This window comes from Anabrus simplex, chromosome 1 (genome assembly GCF_040414725.1).
Source record: "Anabrus simplex isolate iqAnaSimp1 chromosome 1, ASM4041472v1, whole genome shotgun sequence".
Lineage (NCBI taxonomy): Eukaryota > Metazoa > Arthropoda > Insecta > Orthoptera > Tettigoniidae > Anabrus > Anabrus simplex.
In genome coordinates, this window is record NC_090265.1 from 1,334,537,623 (window position 1) to 1,334,562,459 (window position 24,837).

The following is a 24,837-nucleotide window of genomic DNA, read 5'->3' on the forward strand; positions in this document are numbered from 1 at the left end:
AAACTATCACACCATTAGTTTAGTATCTCACGCCTGCAAAATTCTAACATGTATTATTTACAGAAGAATCGAAAGACAGGTTGAAACTGAGCTGGGAGAAGATCAATTTGGCTTCAGAAGAAAACGTGAAGCAATTCTGACTTTACGTCTAATCTTAGAGGATCGAATTAAGAAGGGCAAGCCCACATACATGGCATTCCCAGATCTAGAAAAAGCATTTGATAATGTTGATTGGATCAAGCTATTTGAGATTCTGAATGTGATCGGGATCAGGTATTGAGAAAGAAGAATTACCTACAATCTATATAAAAACCAGTCTGCAGTGATAAGAATCGAGGGCTATGAAAAAGCAGCAGCAATCCAGAAAGGGGTGAGGCAAGGCTGCAATTTGTCCCCCATCCTTTTCAATGTTTATATAGAACAGGCAGTAATTTGGAAAGGGAATCACAATCCAAGGAGAAGAAATCAAAACCCTGAGATTTGCAGATGATATTGTTATTTTATCTGAGATTGCAGAAGATCTGAAGAAGTTGCTTAGTGGTATCGATGGAGTCTTGGGTGAGGAGTACAAGATGAAAATAAACAAGTCCTATGGAGTGCAATCTTACGAAGTCAGGTGATGCAGGAAATATTAGATTAGGAAATTAAGTCTTAAAGGAAGTGGGTGGATATTGTTACTTGGATAGTAAAATAACTAACGATGGCAGAAGTAAGGAGGACATAAAATGCAGAAGCAAGGAAGGCCTTTCTTAAGAAAAGAAATCTGCTCACTTCGAATATCGATATAGGAATTAGAAAAATGTTTTTAAAGACTTGTGTTTGCAGCGTGGCATTGTATGGAAGTGAAACATGGACGATAACTAGCTCAGAAAGAAAGAGAATAGAAGCTTTTGAAACGTGGTGTTACAGAAGAATGCTGAAGGTGAGATGGATAGATCGAATCATGAATAAAGAGATACTGAACGAAATTGGTGAGAGGAGATCGTTGTGGATAAATTTGACGAGAAGAAGAGATAGAATGATAGGACACATCTTAAAACACCCAGAACTTGTGCAGTTGGTTTTTGAGGGAAGTGTAATGGTTAAAAACGGTAGCGATAGACCAAGGTATGAATATGACAAGCAGACTAGGGCAGATGTAAGATGCAGCAGTTATGTGTAAATGGAAAGGTTAGCACAGGATAGGGTGGCATGGAGAGCTGCATCAAACCAGTCTATGGACTGATGACTCAAACAACAACATGAAAACACTCATTTGTAGAACTACAGATGGTGCAAATAGAGAGTTTTATGTAACTACCTGTTTTGTGAGAGAAAAATATATTTTGTGGTTTTATTTTTGGTGAGCATTACTAATTCATAAATTTTATGTAATGAGTGTAAAAGTATTATTCTCATTTCTGCCTGTTAAAAAATGCTAGTATATTTTATGCAGAAGCTGAAAGGAATAATCATTTTTCTGAGCAACCACGATATTATCTTCATGCTGTTATGACCCCATAGATAACACTTTGGTCAATACCATTCTTACTTCTATATAATCTACTGCAGCTGACTGTACAAACACTAGTGCATAAAAGTTCAGTTTAGATGAACTTTTTCAAGGCTGAATGAAGTTTCAAGGATGCATGTAAATACATTAATATACAGGATATAAACTCACTTTTTGTAATCGGAGTGATATTTATTGATGCTGTAATTGCACAAATGCATACATGGGTTCCATAGGTTCTTGCCATTTGCATCGTATTTGACGGTGGCAAAACGTACCAGACCTTCCTCATACATGTACACAATGAGAGGATCATATGAGGTTACCAACACATACAACCGCAGATCACACTTATGTCCATCCACAAGCAAAGGATTGTCAATGTACTTAGCCACCACTACAGTCTCCTCCAAAGGAACCTGGTCAGGCTGAAAAATAAATTCACAATCACAATACATACCGTAACTGAACTAATTAATGGCATATATCAATTTTGTACTTACATTATTTATTATAAAAATTCCTCTTCCTCTAGAGGAGGCAACTGGTTTTACAATCCACGGCCCACGGCTTCGATAGTGTGCTGAACAGAGATCCCTAAAGTCAACTGGCATAACGAACGTTTGAGGGATGAAATCAAAGTGCTTTGAACCCTTTGCATGCTGCATCCTCTCTATATTTTTGTACAGACGATCCTTCCGAGTTAGTTCATATGACCTGGAACAGAAATATAACCCCTATGTAAGCAATTAAGTTTAATTCTTCCAGTGAAATTTTAACCAAGAAATTTGACAAAAAAACAGAACTCTTGTTAATTTATAAATAATTTTCAAAAGTTAAGCATGATAATCAGGTATGAGAAAATATTTTATTAGTGAAGTAATAGGAATAATGTGGTATACTAGTCCGTTATACACAATATATTTTACACTACCTTTGTAGCTGTCGTCAACACTTTTCGTTTAAGCTTTGTCTTTTTGGCAGCCTCCAAATAAAGGAAGCAGAAATAAATGCATTTCAAGTAGTAAATATTAAGCTTATTCGTCCAGTAATGTCATTCCACACCATCCTTCTACTGACAGCTTAGAACATATCGCTTAGCCGAACAGTTTGTCTCCCAACTCCCAAGTCTTCCCAGTCCAAAGCTTGCAATGTTTGAAAGTAACAGTGGTGGTGGTGGTGGTGGTGGTGGTGGTGGTGGTGGTGGTGGTGGTGGTGGTGGTGGTGGTGGTGATAGTTTTACCAGGGGTCTTACCAGTGACTTATATGTATTCTTAGTTTATAGTTACAACTTTTGTTCACTGTCAATCCAGACACAGATTAACTCTTTTCAAGCGGTTATGAAGAAGAGGAACAGCCCTGCAAACATTGTGGATTCAGTGTTACAATACCCAGAATATTAAATCATCAAATGATAACCTCTAAATTATTAAAATTCTGTCGGCTCATTCCAGTTATTTTTGGCATCGCTGGTGTCACACAGGCTCATTTTGGTTATGGCCAAGGGTTTTTATTTTATTCATGACTAACAAGTTGTGAAATGTGTACTAATTACATATTCAAACCTGGACATTTAGCATAAATATGCTTTGTATTTTAACTTGTTATAGATAGTTTTAATTATGAGGGTCAATTTTGTATGTTTTAATTTTAATGTGTATCTTTGTATAATGACCCTTTTTGGCTGATGATGATGTCCATGGATGTTGAAACCAGTACCAATTAATAAATGAAGCTGTAATTTTAATCAACAACATATCTTGTACTGAAAAGGTGTATCTTGTACAATTTAACTTATTTTAATTCACAGAAAGAATTTTCAAGACCATTTGGACATCTGAGGAAAGTGCTGGAACGACTGGAGATTCATTGACTGACTTGCCAACTGGAGAAGTGCCACTTCGCCCAGTCCCGCATAGAATATCTTGGCCATGTCCTAACCTCTGAAGGCTCAGAAAGGCAACTGGAGAATAATTGAGCTATCGAAGAAGCGGACAAAGCGACAAGTACATCAGTCCCTTGGCTTGTGTGGATTGTTAAGCTGCTTCGTGCCACACTTTGAAGAGAAGGCAATACCACTCACCGATCTACTCCATAACAACCGCCCGTTCCGATGGACCAGCAATGAAGAGACAGGATTCCAAGGCATTAAGGCTGCGATATGCAACGCTCCCAGTCTAGCCCATCCCGACCCTCAATGGAACATGTGCCTGCAGACGGACGCCAGCGACTCTGGCTTAGGAGCAGTGTTATTCCAAGAAAGGAGTGACGGCAGAAGGGACATCACATTACTGAGTATGCCAGAAATAAAATATCTCCCACCGAACAACGCTACTGCACTGCCGAGAAGGAAGCCTTAGCTGTGGTGTGGGCCTTGGGCAAATTCGGAGGCTACTTGAAGGGAAGGAAGTTCCAGCTCTACACCGATAACACCGTTCTCAAATGGTTGAACTCAGTCTCCCGCTTGAAATCTAAATTGATGCGATGGGCCCTGTTAATCGTAGAATTTGATTTCGATGTGCGTCACGTCCCAGGACCGACGAACATATGAGCAGACAGCTTATCTAGGCAACCGGCAATGGAACTTGAAGTTAGGAACACTACTGTCGAAACGAAGTTCCCACAAAAACACCAGAGTGAGCCTAAGGAACCTGTCCTTATGACCACCAAGAAGGAACTTGATCTGGGAGTGATCAGACAGTGGCAGAAACAAGACAAGCCTTGTAGGACCATTACGCATTGGATTAGAGGGCAGAACACTGATACTGGTAGTCGACTTGTCCCGAGGGAATTCAAGATGTGCTACAAGAACTTCTGGGTTGACGGAGGACTCTTGATGTACAGGTCATACCTCTCAGACACGCCTGCAGTAGTGGTGATCCCCGGACAGCACACAATGGCCATCCTCGAGAAGTTCCACGACAGCAAGGAAACTGGACATCCAGGAGGCGAAGAGACATATCAGTCTATCTGACGAAAATTCTTCTGGGTCAACATTCAGAAAGACATCCTGGACTACGTGAAGGGGTGCCTACACCAAGGCGAGCAACAGGAAGGCAGATTCCAGCCAACAAGGAAGTTGGCCACAACACCCATGGGAGGTCATAGCCTTGGACTTAATGAGTCCTTACCCTAGAACACCACGGGGTAAAACAAGACTCCTAACAATCACTGACCTCTTCACAAGATGGACTGAGGCCTTTCCGATACCTGAAGCGAAGATGGGACGCATCACCAGCCTACTACCAGACGAGATATTCAGCTGCTATGGTTATCCACGGTGCATTCTGTCAGACAACGGGAGTCAGTTTACGTCGAGGAAGTGACAGTAAATAATGATGGAATGGGGGTGTGGAGCACTGGACCACCCCTATCTGCAACCCAAGGGCAAATCCAATGGAACGACGGAACCAGGAGCTGAAAAGGATGTTAAGAGTCCACCTGATAGACAAAGAACATCAACTGTGGGACCGTCAGATACCGGTCACTCTTCGCCCTGTGATGACGCATCAACCGTGTCACCGGCTATTCCCCAGCGGAGCTGTTTCTTGGTCGACAGCTGTACTGCACTGGGATTGGGAGATTCGTCCACCGTCCACTTCGGGTCAAGATGATGCAGCTGTTTCCCTGGCAGATTGGCAGTAGCAGCAGAACTTCAAGAAAAAGCAAGCTTTGGCCGGGAAGAGATCCCTTACCCAAGTCAAGGCTCAAGATGTCGAAGAGACCCAGATCTTTCTTTCAGGCCAACAAGTACTGAGACGTAACCACCCAGTTAGTAATAATATTGGAGCATTTCATGTAGGTCTTGCACATAAGTGGGTTGTTCCCATTGAGTTGGATAAACAGTTGGACCATGTGGTCTACTTACTGAAGACCCACCCTCCTGCCAAGGTCCACGCATCAGAGTTGCAGCGAGTCACCCAACCGCTGCGCATAGAGAGTAAGCCTCGAGGAGAGGCTACTAACGACATAGCACTATCTGGTCATCGTGAGGAGAACACATCGACCATCATCGAGGAAGAGGCTGGCAGCGAGGCAATCCCGACCCCCGACATGGCACATGCTGGTCGCGAGGAGGAGAGCACATCCAGCGACTTCGAGTCGAGGAAGAAAGAAGGCAAAGTTGACGAGTGTGACAAAGTGTGGAAATTGTTTCAAGTTATAGGGGGGATATTGACGCAAGTGCGATAAATGGCAGATTGGCAGTAGCAGCAGAACCTCAAGCAGAAGCAAGCTTAGGCCGAGAAGAGATTCCTTACCCAGGCGAAGGCTCAAGATGTCGAAGAGACCCAGATCTTCCTACCAGGCCAACAAGTACAGCAACGTAACCACCCAGTCAGTAATAAGATTGGAGGGTTTCACGCAGATCTCGCACCTAAGTGGGTTGGTCCCATCGAGGTGGATAAACAGCTGGGTCATGGGGTCTACTTACTGAAGACTAACCCTCCTGTTAAGGTCCACGCATAGGAGTTGTGGTGATTCACCCAACCGCTGCGTGTACAGTGTAAGCCAGGAGGAGAGGCTATTAATCACACAGCATCATCAGGTCATCGTAAGGAGAACACGTCGACTATCATCAAGGAAGAGGCTGGCAGCGAGGCAACCCGACCCCTGACACGGCGGATGCTGGTCAAGAGGAGGAGAGCACATCCAGTGACATCGAGGAAGAAAGAAGAACAATCTACGTCCACGGCAAAGTCGACAAGTGTGACAAAGTGTGGAAATTGTTTCAAGTTGTAGGGGAGATATTGACGCAAGTGCGATAACAGGTATAACTTGAAAACAATATTCTCTAACTCATGGGTAACTAATGCAGATATCGAGCTTGAATTATTATGGTAATTATTATTATTGTTGCCATTATTATTATTATTATTATTATTATTATTATTATTATTATTATTATTATTATTATTATTATTATTATTATTACTTGTATGTATAGTATGAAGTGTACATCCATTTAGTATTAGTATTGTTATTATTTACGTAGTTGAATGATCGTACTGTGTGTGAGGTTATGTCATGAAAATATTAGTATTACTATTATTTATGTAATCGAATAATCGTATTGTGTGTGAGGTTATGCCATGGAAAACGTGTTGCACATAGACATTGATATCAGTTCCGTTTAATGTAAATACCTGTAAACTATTATTATATTTATTCTTACCAGTATATATAAATTGTAATTCATAATTGTGAAACACACTGCAACTTCCAGAATGGTATAGACACTAGAACAATAGAGAATTTTATGTACATTAAAAACTGTGTATTACGCACTCTAGAATTTTCACAAATATATTTTTTGTAATGTAACTTTCTAGAAGTCTGGCCAGGCACATACATAAGGAGACAACCTTGACAGTGAAGTTAGTTACTGTGAGTTACAGTAGTTGGACGAGTTACTGAGAGTTGCTGTACAGTTAGTATTGTTTGGAAGTTATTGGTTGAAGAGTTATGGTGTAGCAAGGTTATACTTGTGACCAGGTGGGCGACATGCTTTTCAGCAGTCAACTGTTTTATTTGTGTTTCAATGTTGTAATCTTGATGAGCAGCGATTGGCAGTTGTCTTTAAATAGTAGTTTGTGATGTGAGAGTTTTGTTTTGACAACAGTGATAAAGGTTATGTGTGTGTTCTGTAAATATATGTGAATAAAATAATTGTACCAACTGACAGCATAAGATAGGAAACTTAAAAGGGTCCACCTTTTCAATACAAATAAATGTTATAAGTTTATTTACAACATATATTTACACTTGGAACCAGTTTCGACGCTGTTTGGCGTCATCTTCAGCCAAAATGTGGGAAATAGGCATAGGCGTAAGCATGCAGACATTTACATTATACAAGATGTTAAATAAGTTTCCTATCTTACGTTCTCAGTTCAATACGGACAAAAAATGAAATTCTTAGATTTAAACTGACAGCATCTCATGTGCTTCTGTGTGGATACGTTAACCTCAAGAACATGGTATGAATGAGGCAAATAGAGGTACTACCATTTTGAAGAATGAGGTGTTGCATGTCATTTGCCAAGAGAAGAATGGTAAGGCTCCTGGGCCTGATAAAGTGCATGCAGAGCTCTTTGAACTCGGGGAGGATATAGGAATCAGTATTCCAACAGAGCTTTTCGACAAAATCTACTTGACTACAATAATCCCAGAAGATTGACTTAGGTCCACTTGTATTACTCTCCACAAAGAGACAAATGCCAGACTATACAAAGAGCACAGATCCGTCAGTCTAATGAGCCATATCCTGAAGATATTCTTGAAGAATATTCACGGCAGGATCCACGCTAAGTGTGAGGGCATGATAACTGTAACACAAATCAGAGTAAAAAATGTTCTCGGGACTAGAGATGCTCTTTTCTGTATGCAAGTGCTTGTTCAGCGTTCCTTAGAAATGAGCAAGGACATCTACACATGTTTCATACACTATGAAAAGTCATTCAACAAAGTCTGGCATCAGAAGATGATAAATATTCCATAGAATATTGTCCTTGACACCCGAGACTTGTAGATCATTGAAAACTTGTACTGGAATCAAAAAGCAACATTCAAGATTGAGGAAAACCTATCAGAAGAACTACCTCTACTCTTCAATATTTACTCAGAGGCTATCCTTGCAGAAGCTCTGGAAGAAACATCTACCACAGGCACCAGTATCAATGGGGAATGTCTGAACAACCTCCATTACATGGATGACACAGTGTTGGTAACAGACACTCCAGAGGACCTTCAGGTATTATTAGACAATGTGAGTGTGGATTGCAGCAGCAGAGGGTTTAAAACATTAACAAAACCCAGTTCATGGTCATCGGTAAACAACAACACGTCCACGTGCAGCTCACTCTCGGCAATGAGGCCATCATTAAGGTTCATCAATATCAGTACCTAGGATGTTAACAGATCAAGCATTTGGGACTGCAGCCAAGAAATTTGGGTTTGCATCTAACAAGCAAGAAGCATCTTCATGTAGATAAGGAAATGCTCACCAACCACAACCTACAACAGAACCTTAGGATCGGTTTGGTCCATGCCTATTTTTTCCCCCACATTACTGTACGGAATGGAAGGACGGACCCTTACTCAGGCTCTCTCCAAGAGACTGCAGACATCGAAAATGTGTACAGAACGAAGCTTCGCATTTTGTGGATGGGCAGAATCTGGAATTCTGAGGAAAAGGGACTGAAGTCACGTTGGCCATCAAAAAGCAGAAGCTGGAATACTTCAGCCATTTAATGCGGAATGATAAGTACAGAATCTTCCAACTTTTTATACAAAGAAGAATAGAAGGACATAAGAGACCTGGCAGATAACAAACTCGCCAACTGAAGAATCTTATGGACTGGTATGGATTAAACACAATGTCTCTGTTCCGCATCACTGCATCCAAATTCAAAATTGCCAACCTTTGCTAAAAGATGGCACATTAAGAAAAAGAAGAAATCATAAGAGGGCTGTAAATAAAGTATTGATAGAACGCAATATTTAATGAACTAACAAGTACAATTGCATTACATTCCTTCGGTGTAGTCACCCGCAAGGTCTATTACCTTTTGCTAAATGTCAGGAAGCTGTTGGAGACTGTTGGCAAGCCAACAGTGACTGCGTGGAGTCAGTAAATCGGCAGCCTCAGAGGAGTTCCTTCAACTTCAGAAACAGGCTGATATCACAAGGACTCATGTCAGATGAGGGCGAAGGGTGTTCCAAGACATACCCATGCCATTGTTGCAATAAGAGCTTGACATTGTTTGTGATATGACATGTGTCGTCATGCAACACAATAGGGCAATCATCTCGCAATAAACGTGGATGTTTTCGCCGAAATAGTTGGACACAGATGTCTCTCCAGAAATCGGCAATAGTAATCACTGTTGGCGGTTTGTCCCTCAGGCACAGCATGTGTAAGAATAACACCCTTCTAGTTGTATGCCCACATGCCACAATCAGCACAACACGCAACCGGGTTCCTGCCAAAATTTCTGTGGACGTGGTGAACCTGGGTAATGCCATTCACACATTCGCATGCCATTGACACATTAACTCAGGGTCATAGGCTTGTGCCCACATCACATCAATGGCCACAATAGGCTGCAGAAATGTCTCCTTCGTTGCGGTATCTGTCCAGGTGGATGCCAGCAGTGCATACTGGTGCCATTTCTGTACGTCGGTGAACCCCTCGGCTGGTAATCCGAAGAACGTTTGAATACATTCCGTTTTATCAAGAAGTACTTGCCTGATTTAATCCTCAATCGGCCGCGCCCTTCCGATGAACACTCTCGGGCGCGCAGCGATTATTTTCATAATTTATTGTACAGCCTTGGAATCTAATAAAAATGTTGAAGTTTAATACTGTTGCAAGTAAGTTTACTTTTATTTAGATAATATTTCAAACATTTTTACGTATTCAATGACCATATTAGAAAAATAAAAACTTGTTGAAAATTGAGTTGATTTACAAATAAATTTTGAAAGCTTTGAAAAGTAACTTTCCGTTCTATTTATTTTTTCTGGTTTGTAAAATGGAAACTATTTGAACTAGATATATATTTATCCTCCCCTTCATCCATTGTCACTGTAATATTTTTGGCATTAAACACATTAACACAAGTTTTTCAGAAATATTTGTATTTCAAATGATAAAACTTCTAATTATACAGCATAACAACCACCTTTGTGAAAAGCATGTAAATGAGAGAATTATACATTATTTTACGTATATCTGAGTTCATATTCAAGTTCAATTTCGCACTATTTTCTTTATGTGAACACACTGAAGAATTATTGCCATTGTTTTAACCAAATATTGGTATAATCGACAATCTTTTGTACAATATCGTCTGGAAAAAATAGCTCCCAGGTTTCAATTGGAGTTTTGACATTCCTGGCTAAACCTTTAGGCCCTGGTAGGCGTGTTACAATATTATGACCCGGTCCACGACCAGTCCTTGCGAATGTTGGGTGCGCACACCATGCTGTCTCACTGTCCTTGCCTGTCAAATTCACTTCAGAAACACCAGCACCGCATCGGTCATCACCAGATATATCACAATCTGTATCATGGTCACTAAGCTGAAGATTGTCAGTTTCACCTTCATCATCATTTTGTGGCTGCTGTCTGAATAGGCATCCTGCTGCTTTGTCTCTTTCATAAATGCAGTTATTCTTTCACTTTCTTCCTTTTCAACACTCTCTATCAATAATCGGATCATTTCCTCTTCAGCAGGATCCATATTGAGATGCATATGCACACGAAATTAAACGAATCTAGTAAAACACAGCCGGGCGCGTACTGGTCACAATGACCGAGACACAAGTTACACTAACGGGCGCACCAGTGTAAAAGACCGCAGACTGACTCGACCATCTACCTCCTTGTTTACAGGGCGACTGAGGAGGGGCCACCCTATCAGGTGGCTAGATGATCCCTTGGGGGAGATAGTCTGGAGAAGGGGGGCATAGCTGACCTTCAGACAGATTCCTTGTCAAAAACTTTTAGAGGTCAGTCGTTTAGACCACTACGCGCCCGATTAAGGGTTAAAAAATAATCACAGCACTGAATTTGTAATGTCCTTACGATTAAAGTTAGAAGTATAACGTGTGTAGTTCTACTTCTTTTTAAACAAATGCTTTAACCCCTAAAGCCAGCAAGCTGCTCACTTCCCAGGCAGTATTTAAACTGAAGCTCAACAGAGGTTTAGACACCATTAAGTTAAAGAATTCATAATGTTAAATCTGCAAAACATAATGTAATGGAAAATTTGATGACTACTTACCATGATAGTTATCAATGTTTTTCAGTAATATATGTCATGAAAGCAGTCCAAGATTGTTTATAACCACCCGCAATATTTGCAAAAATATATAATTTGGATAAGTTCCACATTTGGTACCAGTACCTGTTTATTTAAGATATATTTAAAAAATAAGCAAGAAATATTTTTGTTGCTAATGTAGGATGTCTCAAAATGTTCATGTATTATTTACTGTCCAGATACATGTAGAAACATTAAGAATTTTTTTAGATTTTGTCACTATGGTTTGTATATGTGTGATCGAACATTCGAGTTTGATCTACTCCAATTGAGAAGCCGGTCAATTGATTGTTCCTTGTATGTTCAGACATGTTCCATTTAGAGTGTTTAGAATTATAACTAATGATTTGGTCATGTTGCTCAAAGAGAGAATGGCAACAAGATATTAAAGTAGGTCTATAAATTTTAGTGCATCTAGGGAAGGAACATTGAACTAGCACAAGGGGCATGTGACACTTTTAGAACGATAACCGCTTGTCTTTGTCTTAGGGCAAATAGCAGAACAATGATGATGATGATGATGCTTGTTCTTTAAAGGGATCTAACATCTAGGTCATCGGTCCCTAATGATACAAAATGAGACAAAATGTAAAGACCATTTAAAGTCAAAATTCAGAACGTGATGAAGAAGAATGAATGGATGAATATGAATTTAAAACAATCAGTGGATCTGACCCGCAATGCCCCACATTTCCAGAAAATAGCGTTAAACAATAGTATTACTGACCAAGGGACTGCTTCTAAAGCACAATACAGAGTCAATGATGCTTGCAGTCTAAAGGGGTCCAAAATCCAGGTCATTGGTTCCTCATAATGGTACTTATCACTAGGAAAGTAGAAACATGGTATTTGTCATGTTATGGTACTAATCAAAAGTAGCATACTCACAGTATTCCACACATTATGGTGCTACTTGTAACACAGACCTATGGTGTTTCTCACATTGCGGCGCCAGTTACAGGCAACGCAAACCTATGGTGTTCCTCACATAGGTGTACTAATCACAGGGACTAGTATCCCGTGGAGTTCCTCGCATAGTGGGTACTAATCATAGGCGAGGCAGACCCTTTGTGCCGCTCACCCATGGTATCACTCATATAGTGATACTAATTACAGGTACTGTAAAACCCACTCTGATTCACACACTGTCACTTCTAATCACAAACCTATTCTGTACCTAACATAGTGGTTTTACACACAAACAAAGGCGACCCATGTTATTCCATGCGTGGTTGTACTAATTACAAGTAGTTTCATGGTTGTAATTCGATCATCCCTAGGTCGCCCCTTTTAGTCACCTCTTACGATAGGCAGGGGACACCGTGGGTGTATTCTTCACCTGCATCCCCCACCCACAGGGGGATGTGTGTTTGGTCCACGAGAGCTATTTTATTTCGCTCAAGTCCGTCAGCAAGCTGGTTAGGACCCCCCTATCTGTCACTTGGGATGCGCCACACGGGAATATCACCTCTCCCGCTGTTACGCCGGCATAGTAGATTCGTTGAAATAGTATAACAACATAATCACATTGGATATAATAAATGCCACAAGACGTATAATACCATCACAGAAAGTATTTGCATGTTAAACCAAATCATATTTGTTAAACCCTTCAATAAATCCAGGAATAGCACTACAAACGTAAGAAAGTTTTACCACTAGCTACACTGGAGTTCACTGTCAGTTCACAAAACTATTAGTGTTTAACACATGCAAAATAAGATTAGGTTAGGTGATATACACAATACACACTTAACTTATTTTAGAAAAATATATTACTGGGATGTAAAAGATTGTTATAAACGGCACTATGAGTATGGGGAAGATTTAGTGATGGCCTTCATGGACATAGAGAAGGCATATGACAGTGTCTGTAGACACAAGATCTGGGAAGCTATGAGAGTAAAAGCAGTAAATGAGCAGATAGTGACAAGGTTGAAAAATATGTACAATGGAAGCGAAAGCTGTGTTAAAGTCAGAACCGAAAGAACTGGATGGTTTAAGTTAACAAATGGTGTAAAGTAAGGAAGTGTCCTCTCATCTCTACTATTTATAGTGGTGATGGATGATATACTGTAATTTAGAAGATAACACAGACCAATGGGGAGAGAAGAATGAAAGCAGTGTTGTTTGCAGATGATCTACTAATATGGGGAAACAGTGAGAGTGAAGTGCACGAACAACTACATGTATGGGTGGAAGTTGTGTCATCTTATGAAATGAAGTTCACAGCACAAAAGACTGAAGTGCTGGTAATGGCACAAAACAAGAACCGAGTGTATAATGGCATGACATTAGGAGGGGAGCAGTTGAAAAGAACTGAAAGCTTTAAATACCTGGGAAGAATAATTGAAGAAAATGGAGGAAACAGGATGGTAATCAATGAAACAGAACGGTCTGCAAATTGATTCTTTAAGAGTGTGGGAGGATTGATATGGAACAGAGATGTACCACAGAGACATAAAAGAATTATCTACAAGACTTACTTTGTGCCAATTTTGACATATGGATCAGAAATGTGGGTGATGACAGAGAGGGATAAAAGCAGAATACAAGCAGTGGAAATGTTTCAAAGGTGTCAACAAGGTTTAAAAAGAATGGACAGAGTAAGAAATGAGAGAATTCAGGAGGTACTCCTACAGGAAAAGATAGAAAAATCAAGGCTGCAGTGGTATGGACATGCTAAGAGAAGGGGAGAAGAGAGGATACCAAGAAAGATGCTAGAAATGGGGTTGAAGGGAAGGAGACCTTGAGGAGGAGTGAGCAACAGATGGCTGAAAGGTGTATATATTAAAATAAAAAAAAGAGCATCGAGACAAGAGGAGGGAATTGGACAACAGTGAGAGAAGTGGTGGATGGACAGAAAACGATGGAGAGGCTTATGTTCTAAGAACCCAGCATGTAATGGAAATTGCTCCAGATGATGATGATGATGATGATGATGAGGTGTTTCCATTAAAAGTGATGTAGTGTTGTGCATAATTGTGTGTTGTTAAGGTATAGACATAGCAGCAATTAAGTGGTTTTATGCAAGGAAGTAAACATATCTCCTGTGATATTTATTTACACCAAAATAAAATCGCATTGAGAACTATACTTCCTCCCTGTCCAGCCCCACGGCGTAGGGGGCAATGCGTCCGCCTGTCACTTGGTGGCCCCGGGTTCCAATTCCCAGCCGGGTCAGGGTTTTTTGATTCTAAATGATTAATATCCTTGACCTTGGGACTGGGTGTTTTTGTTGTCCTTAATGTTCTTTTCTTCACATTCAACACGTTACACTTCCACCATTTACATAATACATGCAGGTTCCTCACATATGATGCACGTAGGGGCAAGAGATCTACCTAGGTTGACGCCCTGAACAAATAACATTATTTAAAAAGAAAAAATTCCTCCCTTGTCACTGGCTCCCACTTCCTGGCACGCGACCTTGCTTTCAAGATCGCGCCAAGTATATGTTCTGCCGGATACTTATTTGTCCCTCAAACAATTAGGACAATCACTTTGTCAGAAAAAAAGAAGAAAAAACAGCAGAAAAGCATCTAAAAACACTCGAATGCTTTTCGGTACCTGACACACACCCGTGAGGGTGATCTTTTATGTGCTCGTGATGAAATCTACGTCTCGCCACAACCAGTGAATGGCGAGGAAGTTATTACAGCTGTTCCTTCTTCATCTGCGCTGTCTGCAAATTCTGAAGTAACCTCTTGCTTTGCATAGTCACTGTCGTATAACTTACCGAAAACATTGCTTCCTGATGCATCACTTCCAGTACCGTAATCTATCAAAGGTATAATCTCTGCACCCGTAAGAGAATGAGACTGCCTGACCATTCCACAACTGAGTAGCCTCTAGCCTACAAAGCGAAACATACCAGTGCAGTACTTGCTTTGATTACTTCCCTTTTATAAGTGGCAATAATTTTCAAGTTCGATATAGTTCACAAAGCATTCTCGAGATGGCAGAAAAAAACGTGATACATTCTAAACCAATTTCCTTGAAACTCAGCAGAGAGCATTTCATGTTCCATCCTTTATCAATGTGAGTCAGAAGCAACATATATCGATCAATTTTGTATTAGTTCTAATTGTGAAACACAGATGGCAGGAAAGTACTCAGCTTCTTGATTAACAAGGTAATTAAAGATCCTGGACAACAGCAGTGATGTGTGTGTAATAGGCATTAATATGAAATAATTCCAAGTGAGCTTCACCCCTTCCAGGTCTGTACACTCCCAAAAACATCAAGTTGCAGATTGCAACTCATACCCCTAATGAACCCCAGGCATGTTCAAAATGGTTCATCTGGAGGCCTTGCAGATCAGTATATGCGATGGGATACCTTCACCTTCAAGAAATTCATCCACCAGGTTGGCTGGAAATGTACCTATATTCATTATTGTCCATGAAAATGAAGCCTAAGCAAACTGCACCCTATGCCTCAGGACAGTAACAAGTATCACCACTGAAGGCGTGTGAGTGGGCATTAAGGAGTGAGGAAGTGTGAGAGAGAGAGAGGCTTCTAACAGAGGATAGAAATGACTAGCTTCAATGTACAGGATATGGTAGGTATACAAGATGGAGAGGAAGGAAGGGGAGAAGTTGCAGAAGAAAGGTGGGTTGCTGTTTTAAGGGGAAGCAAATTGAGGACCCAGGGGTCAAACTGAGGGCCAAGGGGTCAAGTCGAGGGCAGAGTTCAGGAGATGTATCTATAAGGATCGGTATGGATCACTGCAGGTAGAACAGCAGAGGATGAGGAAGTGGGAAGTGTTGCAGAGTAACAGGCAGGTAAGAGGAAAGGGAAATGTAGATTAGAGGATAGGAAGAGAGAAGTGGGAGTTTGAGGTGAGCAAAGTTAAGGCTCTGGTTATGGGGGACTCCACTGTTAGATATGTGGGGAAAATGTGAGGAGGAAATGGAACCAAGGTAGTGTGTTTTCTAGGAATTTACATTACAGCAGACATTGAGGGAAAGTAGAAGGGAACGAGAAGGTTGGTACAAACAATGTAAGGCAAGTAGGAATAGGCACAAACATAGTTGGGGATATATGGGATCTTGTTAAAGAAACACAGGAAAAGTTTATGGGAGCATATATTGTCATCCATGAAAACTGTGTAAGATGGATAATTACTGGAATGTCATTAGGGATTTAAATGAGACTATAGAGTGGGTATGTGGGAAACTGGGAGTGAGATTTGTAGATCCTAATGGGTGGATAGGAGATAGGGCTCTCTATATCTTCACATGGCCTTCACTTGAAAAATAGTGTTATGTATGAATAAGTAGGCTTGTTCATAAGGATTATTGGGATGTACATTCAGGTAAACAGGGTGGACCAAAGAGCAGTGATGCACGTACAGGAAGCTGAAAGTCAAGTAAGGATGACAAAGTTGTTCGTGTTAAATTATAGAAGTATTATAAAGAGAGGTATATAATTCAGCAACTTAACTGATACATAGTTACTGCATGTTGTAATAGGAGTTGAAACACGGCTAAGAAGCGACATTATGTGTTATGACCATACACGAATGACATTTATAATTAAACATGAACACCTTGCTTACACAAACACTGTATTGAAAAGTGTCTCGTGATACAATGACATAAAGCAACCTCTACAAAGAATAACACAGTTTCTATATAAATGCTACAAAGCGCCAGGAGAAGATCAGACTTTTGCGGAAATCTGGAAACATGCAGGAACCTCAGCAAAAGTTGCCCTCCATCAACAACTTGTCTCTATCTGGATTAAAGAAGAACTACCAGAACACTGGACAACAGCCCTCATTCATCCTCTGCACAAAAAAGGGGACAAAACCGACCCTAATAACTACAGGGGAATCTCTCTCCTAGACATAACATACAAAGTATTTTCAATAATCATCCTTAATAGGATAAGTTTACAACTTGAGAAAGAACTAGGAGAATATCAAGGAGGTTTCAGACCCTGGAGGAGCTGTCCTGATCAGATCATGAGTCTTAAGTTGATAATGGACTATAACAGGAGAAGAAACAGAGATATGGTGATAACATTTGTAGATTTCAAGAAAGCTTATGATTGCATCCATAGAGAATCTCTGTTTAAAATTTTAAGACACCTTGGACTACACCCCAAATTAATAAACATGATAAAATTGACTCTCACCAATACCAAGTCAAAAGTGAAGTTTAGGGGGGAAACATCAGAGACATTTGAAATTAAAACTGGACTACGGCAGGGAGATGGGCTCTCACCACTATTATTTAACTGTGTTCTAGAAATGGTAATGAGGGAATGGTTTAGAAAATCTCCCCCCAAAATAAAGATTGGCCGAAAAATCAAAACAAATTGCCTGGGTTTTGCTGACGATTTAGCATTACTAGCAGTGGACATAAAAGAAGCAAAAACCCAGATATCAGAACTTCAAAACATTGCAAATAAAATTGGCCTCAAAATATCATTTGAAAAAACAGAAATTATGCCCCAAAAACCAACACAGCTAAAAGAAGTCACCATAAATGGTAATAAAATCAAAATAGTAACTCAGTTTAAATATCTTGGAGAAGTAATAACACATAACTTAAATGAAAAAATCTCAATCCAAGTAAGAACAAATAGATTAGCTAAAGCACAAAAATTAACATGGGATATCTACAAAAAGAAATGTCTATCAATAAATACAAAAATAAAACACTACAACACAGTTATAAAACCGGAAGCTACATATGCAGCAGAAACACTCTTTTACCTGAATAAACAATCAAAGACTGACAGACTTCAGAAAATTGAAAGGAGGATTGGAAGAACCTGTATCAACAAAAAATATCAGAAAGATGGACAGTGGCGGTTAATACCTAACAAAGTCGTGTACAAAGAGCTAGAACCCATTACAGATACTATGCGTAAGAGGAGACTGGGATTCTTTGGACATATCATGAGGATGCAGGACTCGAGACTTCTGAAACAACTAGTACAACACAATCTCGTTTCAAAAAATACCACAACAGGATGTAAATGGATCAGAGAAGTAAGAGAGGATCTGAAGGAAATAGGCCTTACAACAGAAGACACCAAAAATAAGATAAAATTGAATACAAAACTCAAGAATACAAACCTCCGCTTTACCCTTACACAAAACAAACCAACAACACGCACATTTTCAACTGAGGAAAGGGCACGAAGATCGGAGCGTCTGAAGAAGTACTGGGAGGACCGCAAAGCCCGAACAATCCCTTCAAAGAGACCTGAACGACGGACTGACTAAAGTGATCCTATGTGGTCATAAAAGAAGAAGAAGAAGAAGAAATGCTGTGGTCGACATGTGCGCATTCTACTGGGATATAACAGTCTCCCACGCTTAATTTTGAAGAAGAGAATTTGGTGATCATTTAAGTAACATAGTCCTTAAGGTACTGCAGCAGACGGCGTGTTCTATCTGGTCGGCAGGTTAGGTTTGGGGGTGGAGGTCTGTTTTCTTCTGCTTGAAGTCTTCTATTTTGCATGTCTTCTTCTGCCTCGAGTCCTTGATTACTCCCGGAGATTGGCTCATTCATCCAGTCAGTGAAGATGAAAGGTTGTTTATATTCAGGATGTTGTTCTTGTTGACTTGGGCCTAATTGCTGATTAGTGATTGTACCTGTCTTCTTCGGAACCTCCATTCTAAGTATTTGGTCAATATGTCTTTTGAGGCTATAACCATCATCTAGCTGAATCTGGTAATGTAAATGACCGAACTTTCCAATGACTACTCCATACTTCCATGACATTTTATTCCCTTCATAGAATTTCACTTGGAATCTGTCTCCCACGCTTAGATTGCGATGTCCATGAGTCTCCTCTTGATTTCCTTCCTGTTTGATTGGGCGAATAACGTCTAGTTTGATCCTTAATGGTCTGTTCAGGTACAGTTCAGCTGGTGATTTTCCACACTCTAGAGGGGTGGCACGATATTTCAGAAGGATCTCTTGCACTTTTCTGGATATAGATAAGGACTCATTTAAACCTAAGAATTTCATTTTTTGTCCGTATTGAACTGAGAAGGATGATAGGAAAAACTTAAAACGGTCCACCTTTTCACCTTTTTTAAAAAGCGTCACGAAACAACGTTTTGTTCCTCCCCATGAACAAGATGTTCAGGTTAGGACAAACAAACTTTGGTTAGAAAATGAACTAAAATTTCTCTATAAGAAAAAGTCGTTTTTAAATAATCGCTTATATGAAACTCACTTAGAGGCAGCCACCTTACTTTCAAATGCTCAGTGGAATCTTTTTCAAGACGAAGTCCAAATCAAGTTGTTCAATATTTTGTCCAAAAAACAGATAACACTAGAGAAAAAACTTGTAGCACTTAAAAATAAGGAAAAACACAGCAACTCCCCTCCAAAACCTAACAGCAAACCTAACCTCGTTAATGACAATCTACAACAATTCCACCCTCCAGTAATTAATCTCTCCACCACCAACTTAGATGAGGACGATATAAGAATTCTTTCGAAAGGTCCAAAGCACAACTGGCCTTGTTTCAACTCGGCCCTTACAGCCTCCAAACTCGTAGTTGAATCGGAAGTTGCTATCAGCAAAATGCCATATGAACTACAAGACGAACTCAGAATGGACGTAAAAAAACAATTAAACAAAAGTTTTTTCTCAAAAAACCGTACTGCGACCCCTATCACCAAAATCAACAAAGACTCCCTTACTGAAAGAAAACAAATTCTCAATCTTAAAAAGAAAGTCAAAGACAACCACCTCATCATTACCAAGGCCGACAAAGGCAACACAACAGTCATTATGGATAAAACAGATTACATTCAAAAAACCAAAACTTTCTTAGATAATGAATCCTTTTCAATAGTTAAGAAGGACCCAACACAATCAATTCAAAGGCAATTGAAACAAATTCTAAAGAGCACATCTTTTCTCCTCACTGAACAAGAAAAACAAAAGTTAATTACTATGAACCCAGGCCTTCCAACAGCTAAAGCACTACCCAAAATCCACAAAACCGGTGTCCCTATTCGACCCATAATAAACTACAGACCAAGCCCCTTATATAAATTACCTCAATTTATCCAACAATTTCTTAATAAACATTATAAATTCTCATCAAATAAATCCATCAGGAACACTGTAGAATTAGTGAACAAACTAAACAGTTTCAAGCTTCAACCATATCATTCAATGCACTCCTTTGATATAGTCAACATGTATCCCAGTATAAACACCAACTCACTATTCCCGATCATCGAAAAGAACTTACTTGCTAACAATCAACTAAGTAAACTAGAAGTTCAAGACTTTATGACCATATTAAGATTACTAATTAACAATAACTACTTCACATTCGATAAGATCATTTACAAACAAGATGGTTTGGCTATGGGTTCACCAGCCTCAGGAATTTTAGCAGAGATCTACCTTGATTTCCTAGAGCACACCGCCATCGACAATAACATCAAATTTGCTAATATCCAATTTTGGGCTAGGTACGTCGATGACACATTTATAATCCTAGATGAACGCTCCATAGACGCGCCTTCCACCCTCAAAGACCTTAATAATATTGATCATGACATTAAATTTACCTTAGAATCAGAGACAAACAACTCCATCAACTTCCTAGACCTAACAATCAACAGGCACCCCTCTTCGTTCACATATAGTATCTATAGAAAGCCCACTCAAACGGCCACTACTATAAGAAATGACTCACTACACCCCCAAACACACAAAGCGGCTACATATAATAGCTTAGTAGACCGAGCATTCAAAATTCCAATGTCAAGAAAAAACTTAAATAAAGAATTGAACACCATTCGCTCTATAGCAAAATTCAATGGATATAATGAATCCTTTATTGAAAGAATAATCAATAAATTCAGACACCGCCCAAAAACCACCCTAATAAAAGACAATACTAGCACTGCCACGCTTTCCACATTTACCTTCAATAAAGAAATTTACAACATCACTAACGTTTTTAAAAAACACAACGTTAAAATAGCCTTTCATACTAACAATAGAAGCACAGAGATCCTACACAACTCTTCATCAATAAATAAAAGTAGTCCTTTTTCTAAATCAGGTGTATATAGGTTTTCTTGCCAAGACTGCAAAAGTTCTTACCTAGGGCAAACAGGACGCAGCTTTAAAATCAGATATGCAGAACATGTCAATGCCATAAAACACAACCGTTTTTCCGCGGTCGGCCTACATATAAAAGAATTTAAGCACAACTTTCCTGAAATAAATCAAGATCTTGAGGTATTAGATATTCTAAACAAAGGTTCTTTCCTAGACGTCACTGAAAACCTCTATATTCATTTAGACCAATATTTCAATCCCAACCTAAACTTAAATGATATCTCAGAGAAACCAAAGATCATATTCGACTTTCTCATTGAATTTTTCAAAAACATGAATATCCCGAAAAACAGATCTGTCTTTCAAATCATGCATAATACTTTGTCACGCCACACACTTTCACCACATCACCCTCCATACTTCCCCCCCTTCCACCCCTCCTCCCCTACCGCTCCTCCCCTACCGCTCCTCCCCTCTCCCCTCATAATCCAACAACGACCGCTGCCCAGACCTAAACTATCCAACACGCTCTGTTCCTCTTCATCTCGCGCCATAGCTTTACCGCCTTATGTCCCGCAATAAACATCATAGAAACCTGCCCCCACCCTACACGTAACGCTGCAACAATACACCACCAATACTGGCACAGTCAACCTCCAAACTCTCAACAACGTATTCCTTAATACCTATTTTATATTCTTGTCAAGCTGAATACCGGACCTATGAAGATTACAAGATTAATTTGTGCATCTACAGAATGGTTGTTAATGAAGCTATGTAATATAAAGAGAAACTTTCAAAGGTGGTTAAATGAAGAAGTTATATCATGTTCAAGATCATGCTTCCACATCTCTGCACAGTATTTAAAATACAATTTACCGTTGCTCTTTTATAGCTATTGTTGAGAGTTAAAGAGAATTTCCTGTTGTGTATGTTTATCAGGAACTCAAGGGAGACTTCTTTAGTTAGTTGGAACATAGAAAGAATGATGAACTCTTCTCAGAAGAACTCTTAAGGTTTCACCTTACCTTTTCCTGCCTGCTGGGTCTTTAGAAAGTGTGTGCGTGCGTCTTGTATTCAGGATTCATTCAAGGCAAATATTTTCGCACTGCAAGTTGTGTGGTTAAGCTTATTTTTAATATGTATAATTTTTGCTTTCTCAAAAATGCATTTGTTTCTACATTCGTCCCTGTTTTTATCTCCTCGTAAGATGTGTATTGTTTAATATAACACCTTGTGTAAAAAATTGGGTTAAATGAAGGAGTTATATTATATTCAAGATCATGCTTTCACGTCTCTACACAATATTTAAAATGAAATTTACCGTTGATCTTTATAGCTATTGTTGAGAGTGAAGGAGAATTTCCTGTTGTGTATGTTTATCAGGAACTCAAGGGAGACTTCATTAGTTAGTCGGAACATAGGAAAAATGATGAACTCTTCTCAGAAGAACTCTTAAGGTTTCACTTTACTTTTTCCTGCCTCCTGGCTCTTCAGAAATGTGTGCGCGTGTGTTTTGTATTCAGGAATCATTCAAGACGAATATTTTCGCACTACAAGATATGTGGTTAAGGTTATTTTTAATATGTATAACTTTCCCTGTTTTTTATCTCCTTGTAAGATATGTATTGTTTAATTTTCCTGTTGTGTATGTTTATCAGGAACTCAAGGGAGACTTCATTAGTTAGTCAGATCATAGAAAGAATGATGAACTCTTCTCAGAAGAACTCTCAAGGTTTCACCTTACTTTTTCCTGCCTGCTGGCTCTTTAGAAGTGTGTGCGCGTGCGTTTTGTATTCAGGAATCATTCAAGGCAAATATTTTCGCACTGCAAGTTGTGTGGTTAAGCTTATTTTTAATATGTATAACTTTGCTTTCTCAACGATGCATGTGTTTCCACATTCGTCCCTGTTTTTATCTCCTCGTAAGATGTGTATTAATTAATGTAACACCTTGTGTAAAAACTGGGTTATCTAAAGGAGTTATATCATATTCAAAATCATGCTTTCACGTCTCTGCGCAATATTTAAAATTTTACCGTTGTTCTTTATAGCTATTGTTGAGAGTGAAGGAGAATTTCCTGTTGTGTATGTTTATCAGGAACTCAAGGGAGACTTCATTAGTTAGTCGGAACATAGAAAAATGATGAACTCTTCTCAGAAGAACTCTTAAGGTTTCACTTTACTTTGTCCTGCCTGCTGGCTCCTCAGAAATGTGTGCGCGTGTGTTTTACATTCAGGAATCATTCAAGAAGAACACTTTCGCACTGCAAGATGTGTGGTTAAGGTTATTTTTAATTTGTATAACTTTTGTTTTCTCAATGATTCATTTGTTTCCTATATTCGTCCCTGTTTTTATCTCCTTGTAAGATGTGTATTGTTTAATGTAACGCCTTGTGTAACATAAATGCCTACATGCTTGCCTGTTTCCCATTTTGGCTGATGATGACGCAAACACAGCGTCGAAACTAGTTCCAAGTACAAATACATGTTATAAATAAAATATAACTTTTTGTATTGAAAAGATAAGGACTCATGCGACATGGCTTTTAGTCGACGTTTTAGCGTCTGGATGTTTTGTTCAGCCATTCCATTAGTTGTGGGATGTCCAGGAGCTGTGAATTTTTGGAATATACTATGTTCCCTACAGAACGATTTGAATAGGTCACTTACAAATATTGTAGCATTATCAGAGACTATCGCTATTGGGAGTCCATGAAATGAAAATATTTCTCTTAATAGCTCAATTGTCTTCACAGATGTCGGAGCTTCTCGAATTACTTTGATTTCTGCCCAACTGGATTTTGCATCAACAATTAAAAGGAAGTAGAAACCTTGAAATGGACCTGCATAATCCATGTGGACGCGGCTCCAGTTGTCTGCAGGGACGTCCCAATGGTGAACCGGTGCTTTCGCTGGAGAGGATCGAATGTCAGCGCAGGCCTGACAAGATTTTACCATTTTCTCAATATCCTTATCAATATTCTTCCAGTAGCAGTAACGCCTTGCTAGTTGTTTCATTTTTGTAATCCCTATGTGTGTGCTATGTAATTCCTTCAGGACTAATGGCTGGAGTTTTGACGGAATGACGACTCTTTGACCCTTGAATAAGATTCCATCATCTAGCGTGAATTCATTGTCTATGGATTCAGATGACATGAGCTCTGCTTTGATTTTTGATAACAATTCATCGTTTTCTGTTGAAATTCGAATATTGTCAGGATTTAATTCCGTGGTTGCTATTTCAGCGATGGTTGAATAACAGAGTTTATGAACTTCGTCATTGAACACTATATCCTTTGAAATGTGTGATTGAATGATCGCTGCTCTTGACAAGCAGTCAATGTTGGTATGTTCTGAACCTTTTTTATATACAACTTCATAGTCAAATCCCAAAAGAAATTAAGCATGTCTTAATAATCTAGCAGAAGTCATAGCTGGTCATCTTGAATTCTGA

The 24,837-nt window shown here is 39.4% G+C and overlaps 1 protein-coding gene across 1 annotated transcript in view; it reads right to left on the reverse strand.

Annotated features, from left to right (window-relative positions):
• Positions 1-24,837, reverse strand: part of LOC136858828 (tubulin polyglutamylase TTLL5) — a 463,915-nt gene that overhangs the window by 217,456 nt on the left and 221,622 nt on the right. Inside the window, exons 4-5 of the mRNA XM_067138637.2 lie at positions 1,996-2,209; positions 1,664-1,920 (exon numbers count right to left, since the gene is read on the reverse strand). Coding sequence (XP_066994738.1) covers positions 1,664-1,920; positions 1,996-2,209 — 471 coding nt within the window. The remainder of the gene's footprint in view (positions 1-1,663; positions 1,921-1,995; positions 2,210-24,837) is intronic.